The sequence below is a fragment of the Phocoena phocoena genome, chromosome 15 (genome assembly GCF_963924675.1).
Source record: "Phocoena phocoena chromosome 15, mPhoPho1.1, whole genome shotgun sequence".
NCBI lineage: Eukaryota > Metazoa > Chordata > Mammalia > Artiodactyla > Phocoenidae > Phocoena > Phocoena phocoena.
In genome coordinates this window covers 30,063,373-30,078,944 of record NC_089233.1, presented here as the reverse complement: position 1 = coordinate 30,078,944, position 15,572 = coordinate 30,063,373, and the positions used below count along the sequence as shown (strand labels likewise).

At 45.5% G+C, this 15,572-nt stretch overlaps 1 protein-coding gene across 2 annotated transcripts in view; it reads right to left on the bottom strand.

Moving 5' to 3' along the window:
• Positions 1 to 15,572, bottom strand: part of GRIN2A (glutamate ionotropic receptor NMDA type subunit 2A) — a 369,761-nt gene that overhangs the window by 152,353 nt on the left and 201,836 nt on the right. For both annotated transcript variants that reach the window (XM_065893444.1, XM_065893446.1), the window contains one exon: positions 2,611 to 3,203. In XM_065893444.1, the coding sequence (XP_065749516.1) occupies positions 2,611 to 3,203 (593 nt within the window). The remainder of the gene's footprint in view (positions 1 to 2,610; positions 3,204 to 15,572) is intronic.

Sequence of the window (15,572 nt, the reverse complement as noted above, 5' to 3'; positions counted from 1 at the left end):
TACAATTGAGTTATGTTTCCATCAGAATTATACGAATATTCCAGCTGCAAGGCACTTATTATGGGAAGTGAGAATTCATTAGTGCAGCCCTTGTCTTTGGGCTGGCAGCAATCCTGCCTCTGTAAGACACTCCCGTGACTCATACCAATTTATCCTAGTTCCTTCCTGATACCTGGACAATTACTAAAAATGCTGAAAGTAGCAACGTAGAAACAAGATCATTAAAGAGGGAAAGAGGAGAGAGGAAGGGAAAATTTCAAAGGACCATGATTTCTTAACCTAAGAGTTCATTTTTCGGATAAATGTCAGTTTCAGGTAAAATCTTTAAGCCTCCTCCGTCACACACACACACACACACACACACACACACACACACAGACACACACACACACACAGACCCCACTAGCTGCAGACCAGAGATTATCCCTGAACTGTAGCAGATTCAGAGTCCTAAAACCTTCCAGAGACATTTTAGAGTGACATGTTACTCTACTGATAATATACTCACCTGGTCTGCTGACTATAATTTCTGATGACCAAAGCAACTTCACTGCTCACTCTGACAGTCATTAAATAATTGCCAGGTGCGAGGCACCTATGCTAAGGGGCACTCTTCATGCATCACCTCATTTCATACTCAGGACAACCCCTCAAACATTGGTTCTCAATGCATGTTCCCCAGACCAGCAACATCGTCATCACCCAGGAACTTGCTAGAATTGCAAATTCTTAGAGCCCACTCCAGAGCTACTGAATTAGAAACTCTGAGCATGGGGCCCAGCAGTCTTGTTTTCTCAAGCCCTCCCAGTGACCCTCATGCATGTTGAAGTGAGAGAACCACCACCTAGGCAATCCCTGGTCCAGGAAGATCCCACATGCCGCAGAGCAACTAAGCCCATAAGCCACAACTACTGAGCCCATGTGCCACAACTACTGAGCCCACGTGCCTAGAGCCCGTGCTCCACAACGGGAGAAGCCACCGCAATGAGAAGCCCACGCACCGCAACAAAGAGTAGTCCCCGCTGGCCGCAACTAGAGAAAGCCTGCGCGCAGCAACGAAGACCCGAAGCAGCCAAAAATAAATAAAAATTACCAAAAAAAGAAGAAACAAAAACAAAAAACACCCCATCATGTTGCAATGAACAACTGAGGCCCAGAAAGGTAAAATGATTGTCCAAGTCACATGGAAAGTGGACAAGACGAGATTTGAACCCTAACAAGTCCAACTCCACAGTCCAGTCCCTTAATCATGGTGTTACACTGCTTATCTGAAGAACGAGCATGGATTAAATCAACGAACATCAGGCAAACACACGCAAAATGGGTGCAGGAGTGATCATTCTAAATCTCAACAGCTGAGCCATAATCATGGCCCACAAAGAACAATGACACTTCTCGGAAACATCAAATTTAACTTAAATGTCCACCAAGATGGGAGTAGTTAACTAAATTATGATACAGCCATATGATGGAATACAATGCAGATTTAAAAGTGATGTCTGCCAAGATTTCCAACAGCCTACAAAAACACTTAGGCCATGGGCTTCCCTGGTGGCGCAGTGGTTGAGAGTCCGCCTGCCGATGCAGGGGACACGGGTTCGTGCCCCGGTCCGGGAAGATCCCACATGCCGTGGAGCGGCTGGGCCCGTGAGCCATGGCCGCTGAGCCTGCGCATCCAGAGCCTGTGCTCCGCAACGGGAGAGGCCCACGTACCGCAAAAACAAAACAAAACAAAACACTTAGGCCATATGAAGGGAGGAAATTCAGATACAAACTCTGAGACTAGGAGCACCAGTGTGGGCACTTTCCCCAACATGTAACGTGTTGGTGAGGATGTGGGAAGTCGAGTGATTTCACAAAATGCTAGTGTGAACATAAAATATATAGTTACTTTGTGGGACAATCTAGCAATAGACACTTAAATTTTAAAATGCACTTGTTCCATGACCACAAAACTCTACTTCTTAGAATCAACCCTAGAAAAACATTTGCACGTGTGCACAAAGAGACAGGTAAGGATGATTATCACTGCAGTTTAGTTTCTAATGGAAAAAAATCTGAAACAACATAATCTCTATTATTATGAAGATTGGATAAATAAGTCATGGTATATCCCTATTGAGGAGTGCAATGTGCAGATTACAAAGAACGCAGATATTCATACATACATATCGATATATACACATACACATGTATATCTACATATATGTGCATATTCACATGTATGTATACATACATTCATACATGTGTATATAGATAGGCATGTATATACATACATATATACACGCATACTTAAGATATAGCTATAGATAGAGGACGGATAGATAGATAGATAGACAGACAAATAGATCTCAGGTGTAGGTTTCCAGCGTATACTGCTGAGTAAGAAAAGTAAGTTGCAGAAAACCAAGGACGATGTTACTTAAAAACAAAAGGAGATGAAAGGAGAGGAGGGGAGAGAACAAGCCAACAAACCCACAGGCACACACACAACATTCTCTATTTTCAGTGCACATTTTCAGCAATGAGTACATATCGTTCTTAGTATTTAAACAGACAACAACAAAACTCTGATTCCACTTTGGCGGACAAGCAAAGAGCCCCTCTTACTGGTGCAGCGTGTGCAGTGGGACCTCTGGCTTCTCCATCTGCCCGTAGCAGCTGGCCTTGGCCTCGGGGATGTAGGAGAACTTGTCCAACATGGAAGATGCAGCAGTGGTCAGGATGCCCAGGCCATCCCTCACCCTTGCCTCCAGGCTGTAGTCCCAGTCATCGTAGGAGACAGAAATAAGTCCCGATGGAAACTCTTTGGGGATGAGCTCCGTATTCCCCGAGACCAAGCTGGGGACGATCCAGAAGAAATCGTACCCAGTGAGGCCGAGGGAGCGGGCCTCACTCAGGATGAGGACGGCCTCGTCTTTGGAACAGTAGAGCAAGATGACGGAGGAGTGGATCTTCTTCAACTGGACTTGTGTCTTTGCATCCTCGAAGGACGTGTCCAGTGTGATCACGTTCTGCATGTCCCAGCCCACAAAGCTGTTGTCCACCGTGGTCTTGATGAAGCTGATGAAGTCCCTGTAGCCAGGGAAGATGGTGGTCACCAGGGAGAAAACATGCCAGTCATAATCCTGCATGATCTTCAGCATGACGGTGACTTGCTGCTGGATGGACGCTCCAAACTGGAAGAAGGTAGACGTTGGATCCTGCCAACAGGTAAAAAGAAAGCAAAACAGAGGATGAGGCCGAAGGCAGTTTATGCACAACCATCTGCCTTTGTTGGCTTAAAGAAGCTCCTTCCTAGAAGTGGGGGAAAATAAATCCCACATCTGTTCATTCACAGACATTCCGGAGCACCTACCGTATGCCGGACTCTGGAACAGATACTGGAAACACAGGGATGAGAGAGGTCCCTGAACTTGGAGCCCACAGCCCGGAACAGTGAAGGACATCTGTTATTTTGCCAGCTTCACTTTTCCTCTAGTTCATCTCACCACCACCCCTCTGGGTTCAGATGGGTCCAACAGAATGAACTCTATCTGGCCCCCAAGCTCATGACTGGAAAATGAAGCCGACAGAAATAAAACAACAACAGGAAATAGAAGGAGGTTCCTGATGACATACTTGGGGCATCTGGAGTCAGTCGTGCCTGGAGCCATTTACTCTGGACCTGTTGGTTATGTAAGCCACAAGTTCCATGTTCACTTAAGCCAATTTTAGGAGTGTTTCTAAAGTCTTGAACTCTAGATTCACTTGAACTCTAGATTCCTGTGTAATATAGAGTATGATAAATGCTAGGTGGACATCTCTTTGTTCAATCAATAAATATTTGTTGAATGCCTAATTACATGGCAACAACATGTTAGAGCTTGCAGAAATGATGATTTATAATACAGACAGACATGGCCTCTGCCTTCATAGATCTGGAAGGAAAGTGAAGAAGGGCAACGTCTATGGACTGGGGGCTGAGAGAGGCATAAGGGGGTGTTGAAGGAATATCCAAGTACAGAAGAGGGGAAACCAGTGGACAGTATAGTCAGAGAAGCCCTGAAGATACATCTTGAGTATTCCAGGAACTGGAGATAAATGCATGATGGCCTGTGATGTAGGGGGGGTGAGATGATGTTGAAGAGCTTGGCAAAAACCCCATCACGTACAGCCTCAGAGGCTATGTTAGACCTTATTCTGAGCATAAGGGCAAGATGCCGAATGTTCTTACACTGGGAAGTGACACAGTTACTTGTGTTGGGTTAAAGGGTCTCTAACAGTCCTAACATCTCACCAAGTCATGATCTGATCATGAGAACAAACTTCCATTTAGAAAAAAAAGTGGGTGGTGCCCACAGTGGCACCATTTCCAAACTACCTTCACACTCCTTAACTCGTCAAATCCTGTGAGGATCCTATGAAGCTGGTATTGTTCGTTGGGGAAAATGAGGCTCAGAATGCTCCATGGCTAAGTCAGCATCCAAACTCAGGTTCTGGTTCCACTTCCAGCCCCTCTCCCAACATACCAACACAGCCTTCCTGGGATCACTGAAGATCTGCATAGAGTAGGCGCTTAAACCATGTTGTGGACCCACTGACATGGTGCAAAAATGCCAACTAAACAGAAAGTATGGCTCTGTATTATAGCAAAACAGGATTTGACAAATGCATATTTTTTTCTGGGAACTGAAAGAATTCTCAAAGGGTCCTTATCATATTGCAGCCATGCTTGCATTTTGCATTCTGTATGTACCATGTGCATTTAATACACCCTCAATTGTACAAATATGGGGATTCCATTTCGTTTGTGTGTGCGTGTGTACGTGAAGAGTGGATGATTCCATTCGTGTCTTTCAGAGCAACAGTCAGTAGCTGTGCATGTCAAGTCTTTCAACAAGTCTGCATAATCTTCCCTGTGGATGCTCACTGACTAGAAAGTTTTATCTGAAAGGGCTAAAAGCTATCGTTCTTAGAAACAACCCCCTTTTCTAAAGTGCATGGAGTGTGGGGGGTAATCTGAGTGCAGCACGGCCTGAAGGCAGAGACAAGAAACAGGAATAAGTGCCTTCTGGGCCACTTCCAATGTTACAGTTCTATGAATTTTACCTATAATTAAATCAATTAAATGGGGTAACATTTAAAGACTTGGGATAACTATCTTTTCCCCCACAGTAGCTTTTGGAGAAATCCAATATTCTTGGATTGATTAATCACTTTAAATCACGCCTCAACAAGGTGGTGAACTGCTTAAGGGCAGAGATTTTGCTGGCCTCATCTCTCTGTCCCCAAAATCTGGCAGAAGTCTTGGCACACGACCCATCTGGAGATGGAGGGTGAGGGAGTGCACGAGTGAATGAATGTGTGAGTGAAGCTCAAGAGAAATGTCCTTGGTGTAAACACAAAGTGAAAGGGGAGATTCAGTATCCAAGGCTGTATTTTTTTTATATGGCTCTCGAATGTCATGTCCCAAAAATTAAAACTTTCAACATTATCATCCCCCTATCCTGAGGAACCACGTCACCATCCAAGGCCCAGATATATTTAGTGTGTACTTTATTGATAAGGAGGAGAATATTTAAGTCCTGTGAGCCTCAACAGCTGCCCATAGAGCCTCATTAAATACCCCGAAAGGCAACAATATAAAGAATCCACGAGCAGAAGGTGGCACAGAAGTGAAGTCTCGAGACAATTATAGTCATCAACCTCAAGCACTGTCAGGTGTCTCTTGGGATGGGACTGAAAAGTTTCAAGCTTACTTACAAAAGAAATGTAATCATTCCCATGGAGCAAAGATGCCTCTGAGGAAGCCGGTCACTCGACTTACATTATGACTGCAAAAGGCAACGGAATCAGCATCTTGCCCTGAGCACATGAGGAACGGAGAAAGTTCTCAAGTGGACATATGCTAAGGGCACAGTTGGAACCCAATTAATAGGATCTCTGAGACAACCTACTACCAGTTATCCCATTTCTTTGGGATAACTGGTATTGGTGAAGAGGTGGAGGTCAAACATGCTAGATGTGGGAGTTGGTGGTGTTTGGGATGCTCCAACATCTCTGCTCTATGTACTATGAGTTAGACATTATTATATCCATGTATGTGTACCCATGAGCACAGAGCAGAACCGTAAGCAAATGCAGCCTTATCTGGCTCTCTACGTAGAGAACGGAGGGCATGGCTACACATTAAACTTCAGAAAGGAGAAAGGTAATTATAGGGATAGCCATTCAATAGCCAAGAGCTGCCTTGGCACAAGCCCCCTGTGAAAGACTATGTACAAACCCCTTGCCCTGTGCCATCCCTACTGTCCTGCCCAAGCTGAATCTCTCCTGTTACCCTCTTCTGATCCCCATTAATCTCTTTCCCCCAGAATGGATAGCAGTGTAACTTCTGGGATCAGACTGCCCAGGTGCCAATCCAAATTGCGTAGCCTTGGGAAGAATCACTTCATCTTTCCAAGCCTCAGTTTCCACATCTGTACAATGGGTATAGCAATGGTAATAATTGTACCAGCTAACATGCCAGGAGTACTTTGTAAGAGTCATGTGGCTCAACACTTTCTACGTTGTATCTCATTTAATCCCACCCCCAACAATCTTGCTAAACTGGTACTAGTATTATCCCCATTTTACAAATGAATAAGTAGACTGTGAGGTAGAATGATTTTTTCAGAATCACACAGGTAGCGAATCAGGTTTGCCTGCCTGAAAGATTCCAAGCTTTTCACCCCTCACTACCCTATTGCCAATGATAGCACTTCCTCATTAAGTTGTAAGAATTAAATGATCTCTCTGTATAAAATCACCCAGTGCAGTACCCATCAAATATCATGTGCTCTACAAACGTACGTCACTATTATTTTCACCCACTATTATTCAATATTTTCCCCTGGGTCAGGAGTTCTGGTGTCTCACATCAGGGGTTTATGATACCTGTCCCTCTAAAAGACGTAGTTCACTCCTGACTTGAGCATCTCAACAACTCGCCTTGTTCATGGCTGCCTGATTGAAATCCCTAAAGCACAGCTTTAATCACACCACTCCTCTCCTCTATAGTCACCAGTGGCTCCCCTAGACCTATCACATTCAGTTCAGACTCTCTAGTTTACCCCTCCATGCACACCAGTCAAACTTCATGGTTGGAATAACATGGGCTCTGGGGTCTATAAGACCTGAGCTCACGTCCTGGTTCTGCATTAACTAGCCATGTGACCATGGGTAATTACCTAAACTTTCTGGACCTGAGTTTCTTTGCTTATGGAATGGGAATCGTGAGCACCATCCCATAGAGTTGCTGTGACGACAGGATGAACTAAAGGAGTAAAAGGCTCATTTATCCATGTCTGAATCCAACAGTTTAGGGACCCCTCTCCTCATTCTCTGTCCTCTAGACCACATGGACACTGCCACAAACCTAAGGGGATCGGATCCTTATCCTTTTTAAAAAATGGTATCTCCAGATCTACTGACATGCTAATTTCACATTCCCTCCTCCCTCCTCAAACCAGCCCATTCATCCTGAGCCCAAGGGAGATGCATGGGAAGGAAGTGATGAAGTCACGCTTTGGAGAGAAAACATCGCCAATGTCCTTTATGGACCTCATGCAGTTACCCTACACCACTTTCATTTCCATTGGCATCTGAAACTTAAGCTTCCCAAACCACTGTGGTGTACACTGTATACCCCTTGGAGGGATGAAAGCAAGTAGTTATTTGCAAAACATAATTGCACAGCGAGGCACTGAAGAGGCTCACGTTTAGCTCTCGGATTTTCTAAGGTGGCTTTAGGGACTGGCAGGAGGTGATGGGGGGAGTTTGGCCACACTCCCAGGACCTGGCATCTGACATGCCAAATGGCCCTTTGTTTCAAGGTCCTGCACGTTCTTCCCGGTTCCTAGCTGGATAGCAGAGGCTGACCCTCCTGCACTTACCTCCTCCTGCCATGACAGCCTGCCCTTTCGTGGTCAGATCAGTCTGACCACCTCTCGCACCGGCTTCCTTGGCAGTGTGCAGCCGGAGGAGAGGAACAGATTTCAGACACCCACTTTGGTTCTGAAGCAAAAGCAGTGCCCTCCCCAAGCTCACTGCTCTGCAGAAGCAGAACAAACTGTTTTAAACACAGAGTCAGGGAGGAAGGCAGGTGTGGGATTCTGGGTGTCTGCTTTCAACTCTGTGTTCCAGTCCCGGGATAAGTGAGGTTCTAGAATTTGCCAGACCTTGCTGAGTCCCCAGGGTGAGACCTGACTCCACGGGTATCAAGGTCTGATGTTTAATAGAGTCTAAAACCAACTTTAATTTCACTTACCCATTTATAAGGCTATAAAGGACACCCACACTCATTATCCCTTTAATTCCAACTACCTAAGAGATGAGGTGTTGCCGGTGGTTATAACCCTCATGGACGGCATTTCTCATAAAGACACAGGAAGAGAGGCTAAATGATTTCCTTAAAATCCACATGGCCCCATGCGACAACAGCTCAGTTACTGCAAGATGTCATCCAATGTTCCTTTGCACACACCAGTGGCTTGCACTCCTGGCTGCACAACAGAATCACTTGGAGAGTTCTAAAAACAACACCAATGCTCGTGCTCCATGCCAGTCCAACTGAAACTGAATTTCTGTGACCTGAGTACATGAACTCCAAAGCTGATTTATTTGTTTTTCTCTGTCTCATCTCAACACCAGGATGAGCGTTATTCAAGTTAGCATCTTCAAAGCCTAGCACCATGTCTGACACACAGTAGGGGCCCAGGAAATATTTGGTGAGAAAATAAATGAGCAGGAAACTCATCCCCAGGAAGCAAGACACAACTGGCCGCTGCTGTCAACCCTGCACCCTTATTTTAGTTTATTTTCCTCTGCCTGTCAGGGTGAGCACCAGAAAGAGGATAACATCACAAGGGACCCAACAAAGGTCTTGCAGGACTCCTTGGGAATTTGCTTTTTGCCTTGCTAAGCCCTGATGTACCTTCTGTTACTCTTATTGTGTACTAACTGAGCTTTTAAACATATTTGATTTCATTTTTCCATGGATGAGAGGAAAAGTAAAAGTGTCAAACCTGATGAGTCTGAGGATTCAGATGAATAGCATTCTCACATACATATAAGCGGGATCCGTTTCACTCGAGGATCTTTATCCCCTCATCAGCCATCCTCCACCTCCTCCATTATCATCATCATCATCACCCATGATCATCACAGCCATCAAATCCACCCATCCTCCTCCTCCTCATCATCATGGTCATTATCAAAATTAATATTAATTTGGTCTATTCTGTAGTACAATGTGGCATACAGTAGGAAGTATTATTATGACCCCTTTATTACAGATTAAAAACACAGGCTCAGAGAATGTAACTTGCCCAACCCACATAGTACATGGCAGAGGGAGGATCCCAGACTAGGTGATCCAAATCCAAAATCTGGTTGCTTAGCTACTGGGAAATACTGATTCCAGGTATGCAGAACAGGAAGAAGTGTGTGTGTGTGTGTGTGTGTGTGTGTGTGTGTGTGTGTGTGTGAGATGAATATCACCACTTAATCTTTCTTGAGGCACCCAACTAGAAAAGAAAATCCCTCAGAAATGGGCAACCAGTAGCAATGATCTCACATCAACTGTCAATCAGAAGACTGGAACAGAGTGGGGAAGTCATACCCAGGTGCCATTCCCCAAAAGCACATCAGTTCCATCACCCACAAACACAAAATTCCACTCCAAGCAACCTCCACTCATTGGACCATTTTATGATTTGTGTTCTACTTCCCATTTTGCTTCTCTCAGGAGCAAATCCACTGGCATTCGTCTGAAATAACCTAACAACATCTTTCTCCGCTCTATCCTCCTCTCTCTTCAAATGAGAAGTTTAATCTTAGGTTTCCAGTGACTATTGGGTTCCCAGGTAGGGGAGCTGTCCAAGGTAGCTGAAGTACTTTGATTCAGAGACCAGGAGAACGCCTGAGTTAAACACAGGCTTAACTCAGAGTCCGTGCAATAGTCTCTTAGACTAGAGTGGGAAGGATGGGTATTAGGCAAGACAATTACAAAGAAGAGCACTATGATTTGGGGTGGAGCAAGGAATGAGCCACACAGAGCTACCAAGCCTTCAACCTCATTCTATCCTGGGTTTCCAATATAGCACCTACTGGTCACATATGACTATTTACACTGAAATTTAAAATATAAAATACAATTAAATATTTGGCTTCTCAGTGACACTAACCACATTTTTTTTTTTTTTTTTTTTTTTTGCAGTATGCGGGCCTCTCACTGTTGTGGCCTCTCCCGTTGCGGAGCACAGGCTCCGGACGCGCAGGCCCAGCGGCCATGGCTCACGGGCCCAGCTGCTCCGCGGCATGTGGGATCTTCCCGGACCGGGGCACGAACCCATGTCCCCTGCATCGGCAGGTGGACTCTCAACCACTGCGCCACCAGGGAAGCCCACTAACCACATTTTAAGAGCCCCAAAGTCTTTAAACTTTAAAGCTGATGCTCTCCCACCCCTACCAGGCCTACCCCTAAAGATGCCAATCCAGTTGGTCTGAGATGGAATCCAGGATATTTCTAATTCCCTGGGTTAAGTCTAATGTGCCAGGATTGAAAACACTAATCCAAGCCTTCAGTATCCAACCCTGTAGCTATGTATCAATTCACCTGGGGAATTTTTTGTACCTTTAGATTTCCAGGCTCCAAGCCATCTGCACTGAATCAGAATCTCCGTTAAGGAGCCTGAGGTTATGTATTTGCCCCTGAAAGTGCTGATGAACAGCAAGACTTGGTACTGCCAAGTCCAACTGCTCTATTTTCAAGGTGAGGAAACTGAGGCTCCAGAATCTTGGATGACTTGTTCCAAATTTCACATAAATCAGTGGGACAGCAGTAACAGACATGGTGGGTCTCTCACCTCCTAATTTGGTGCTCTCTTTGCTGTGTCATGATGCCATCGTGTGTGAAGTGTTTTCTGCAAAGTGAACCCACAAGGGATGGGGCATGTGCAGGAGGAACATGGCTTTGCTGACAGCTTGCCTGGGATCTGCTTCTTACTGGAAGTGGGTATTTTAACCTAAGCCTCTATTTCCCCATCTGAAAAATGGGAATGATAATAACAGTCACCACCTTAAAGGGTTGCTGTGCATATTTTGAGAGGTAATGTACATAAAGCACTTGGCACATAGGAGGGGCTCAGTCAAGTTGAGTTGGTGTTAGTGGTGGAGATGGTAGCCTTGAATGTCAAGCCCCAAGTCTCACATCCACTACGGGTTCCTTACTACCCCACTTCCTACATATTCCTAACCTTCTGAGTTTCCAGCACCTTGATCTTTACAGCCCAGTCCTCAGCCCTGACTGTGTGTGGTTGCCTAGTTGCTGAGAAGCATGCATTTCGCCTGCCCTTCAGACTAGAATTCTTGAGGGCAGGACCCCACGCCCTTCTGAGTCCTCCTCAACACCTTGCATGGCACTAAGCCACAGCTCTGGGAATGAAACTGGGAGTAGCATTCGGAGTCTTCAAGGCTGCCAGTGGGCAGAAAATGAGACTAGTAGTTTAAGTATTCAAGTATTTGACTTGCCAGGACTTCTGCTCTAGGAAGAGACATTCATCTATTAATTGCCTTTCATTCATTTGGTCACTATAACAAACTCCTACTATGTGCCAGGCATTGTTCTAGGGAAGGGAATCTAGGGAAGGAGGCGACGAAAGTGAAGATCCCCACTTTTACAAAGTTTACGTTCTTACGGGAGGAGACAGACAAGGAAGAAGGAAATCAGTAGGATGATTTCAAGGAAATCAGATGATGCAGCAGTCCAGGGGTGGAGTGGAGAGGAGCACCCCTTCCGATCGTCTGCTCTGATACGTCAGAGCTGATCAGCAGAATGTGAAGGAGGAGCTGTCAGCCAGACAAAGCTGAGGGGTGAGGCGGGGGTAAGGAGAGCCATCCAAGCAGAAGCAACCTCATGTACAAAGGGAGGAAAGGGAACAGGAGGAAGATCAGAACAGCTGCAGTTCAATCAGCAAAGGAGAGGGTGGTGAGATGAGTTAGGACAGGAAGCAGAGGCCATAGCACACAGTGAGAGCTCTGAAGATCACGGCAAGGGGTCTGGATTTAATTCCTAGATCAATTGTTTTTTAACATCTTTTTGGAGTATAACTGCTTTACAATGGTGTGTTAGTTTCTGCTTTATAACAAAGTGAATCAGCTATACATATACATATGTTCCCATATCTCTTCCCTCTTGCATCTCCCTCCCTCCCACCCTCCCTATCCCACCCCTCTAGGTGGACACAAAGAACCGAGCTGATCTCCCTGTGCTATGCGGCTGCTTCCCACTAGCTATCTGTTTTACGTTTGGTGGTGTATATATGTCCATGCTTCTCTCTCGCTTTGTCACAGCTCACCCTTCCCCCTCCCCATATCCTCAAGTCCATGCTCTAGTAGGTCTGTGTCTTTATTCCTGTCTTACTCCTAGGCTCTTCATGACCATTTTTTTTTTTTTAGATTCCATATATATGTGTTAGCATATGGTATTTGTTTTTCTCTTTCTGACTTCACTCTGTATAACAGACTCTAGGTCCATCCACCTCACTACAGATAACTCAATTTCATTTTTTTGTGGCTGAGTCATATTATTCCAAACAATTCCTCTGCTAAATGCACCATTAGTATCTCCCAGCAGGGCAGCTGGGAGAGGATCTGGGACTTTGGGGACGTTGGAATTTCATGTGAGCTAGCCCTGTTCTTCCCTTTGGAATTCTGATCTGTGCCAAGTGGGGAGCCTCCCTTGAAGATGCAGTAAGGCACATAAATGCTTGCTATATTGTTTAGTCAACTGGTACCCTCACCTTGAATACTGTGGCTAGGACTCCCACGTCTGCCTGGGCCTTCCAGAGCTTGTCCCAGTTCATCATCCAGAGTCAAGCCCTCCCTCTAACATATATCGTAATGCTGGAGGAGAGAATACACACATGCACGGAGAGATAGTCCTTGATTCCAGCTGCAACTAGCTTAGGACAGCCCAACATCCTCTACACTCATCAGAACCACATGGTGATTGCTGCTCTTGGACCCAGTCCTGCTTCCTAGATCATTAGCAGGGCAGGCCAAGAAGAGACACCTGCTGAGATTCAGGCCCTTATTTCTATGCAAGCACACAGCAAAGGCCCAAGCTGGCTTCACCTGGGGTTCTGTCAAACTGCGGGTGAGCATCTGACTCAGGGCTTCTAAACAGGGTCATTAGCGATTATGGATTGTCTGAGGCTAGGTCCAGCCATCCTCACAGAGAAAGCCAGAGAGAAATTCTACCTGATCAGATCATTGAGTCAGGTCTCCAAGGAGCTGATAAACCCAAGTACATGAGAGCATCGTTTTTTGGAGGTCCCAACTGTAACTGGGCTACTGAACTTTCTCTGTGTACCTGAAGCTATTTTTTTTCAGATTCCTTTTCTTAAAGAAGCACAAGCAGCCTCCCTGAGCCACATCATGGGTAATGTGTCATTCTGGCCACTGAGCATCTGTTCTTCCTTTACTGGTCATAGTGAATTTCCATGGGGAGGCATCCTTTCCCCTTTCTCAGTCAAACCAATTGGCCCATCCAATTCTCGTAGTGCCATCAATTAGTTCAGGGGTAGGAACATGTCCTAACTGGTACAATCAGAGTGATTCTTAGGATTTGTGCAAAAAGTGACTAGGAAAAGACAGTTTCTCTTATTGTTAGATTTGAACCTAGAAGGATGTTCAGCCAGAGTTTCTGGCAGCCATCCTGCCACCATACACCATCCTCAGAAGGAAGTCATCAGAGCCAAAGGCAAAGGTGAAAGATGGAGAGTTACGAAGTCCTGACATCGTTGTTGAGCACCTCGTTCAAGCCATACCTGAAGCCAATACCCTTGTTGTCACTGTATGTCCCAATTAATTGCCAATTAACTACCTGATTTTACTTAAGCCAATTTGAATTAGCTTTTCTATCACTGGCAACCAAAGATTTCTGACGTCACTTTAGCTAGGGAAAAAAATGGAGAATAACGTGATTCATTCTTTACTCATCTTCTGAACTTAAATCAGAAGAATCCAAGCTACAGAGTGGAGCGTTTCCCTTCACCATCCTTCTCTTTTCTGATCCTGTTTTTTCCCCAGGGCAGCCGCCTCTCTCCACATATCTCTCCCTTCCTTGCATGAGCTATTCATCATTCCTTTATTTTGGGGGTGTTTTGTTTCATTTTTCTTTCATATGCTGCTGAGATTGGTTTCCTCTCAGAGAGTCTGACAGCCACGCTGCCATGACCCAGACGAAAGACATGACAAGTTGCCACCAATAATAATCGCTTGTCATTAAGCCGTTCCAGTGAGGAGAAAAAGCAAACAGGTCCCTTTCATTAAGTTCCCGTCTCTGGCTGTCACACACAGAGGGGACTGAAGGAGGCAGATTTATTTTTGGAAAAAGGAGAATCTCAGGTTTTCCCACAACACTTGGTAGGGGCAGGCCCTGGAGGTAAACATTATAGTAGAAATGTCCTCTTCAAAATGCCCCACTGTTCCCTAAGAAATGCCTACAAACAACTCTGAAAGCTGAGCTTCGAGAGGAAATTGCGTCTTCCTTTGGGGATCTGGATGTGCATGTTATTAAATGCACAGACATTGACGCCAAATAGACCAAGGGTTCAAGTCTTGGCTCTTCTTGCTAATGTCAGGGTCTTGGGCAAAACATGTCCTATCTTCGAGCCTCCATTTTCTCATTCTCAAAATGGAGGGAATTTTAGTCCCTACTTTAAAGAGGCTGTTGTGATTGAGATAATGCATGCATAGCTCTCAGCACATACCAAGAGCTTGATTAATGAAAGCTGGGATTACTGTGGCTGTTGTCATGAGGAAAAAATCAACCACAATGACGACAATGAAACCCAAGCCCCAAAACACTACAACCCACGAGCATAGCATTAATGAGAATACAAACAGTTCCCCTGTGGCTCTTTCCCCCGTTTCCTAAACGTCCTAATAATGACACCACCCCTTCAAAGGAGCTCTTACTGTGCGCCAGGCATGAGCTGAGAGCAGGTGACAACTCATCCCAGTGTTAAAACTGAAAGTCCCACATCCCTGGAGGCCCTTAGGTCCTGGGCACATCAGGATGACTCCTCGGCCAAGCAGAGAGCTTTTAGTGCATTTAATCCTCACACTAACCTTTCAGGAAAGGTATTAATATTTCTATTCCCATTCTACAGTTGAGGAAGTTGAGGATATAGAGAGATGCTTCTTTACTTTAACGAGCGTAGGAACCACTGCGGGCTCTTGTTCCGCTGCAGACTCGGACTCAGTGGTTACAGACTGGAGCGTTGCTAACAAGCTCCAAGTGACACTGATGCTGCTGGTCCACGGACTAAGCTTTGAGTAGCAATGCTGCAGCGGTCGGTCATATGTCCAAGGTCCCCCAGGGTCTGGCAGAGCAGAGGTTCAGACCTACAGGTCTGACCTCAGAGCAGGCTGCAGCCATGATGCCAGGCGGCCTCTGTCTTCCAGGGAACAGTGAGGAGGGATGCAAGACGGTGTCTGTTGTCTGACATCCTCACCCCTGTGTGTTTCCATCGGCCTTGCTG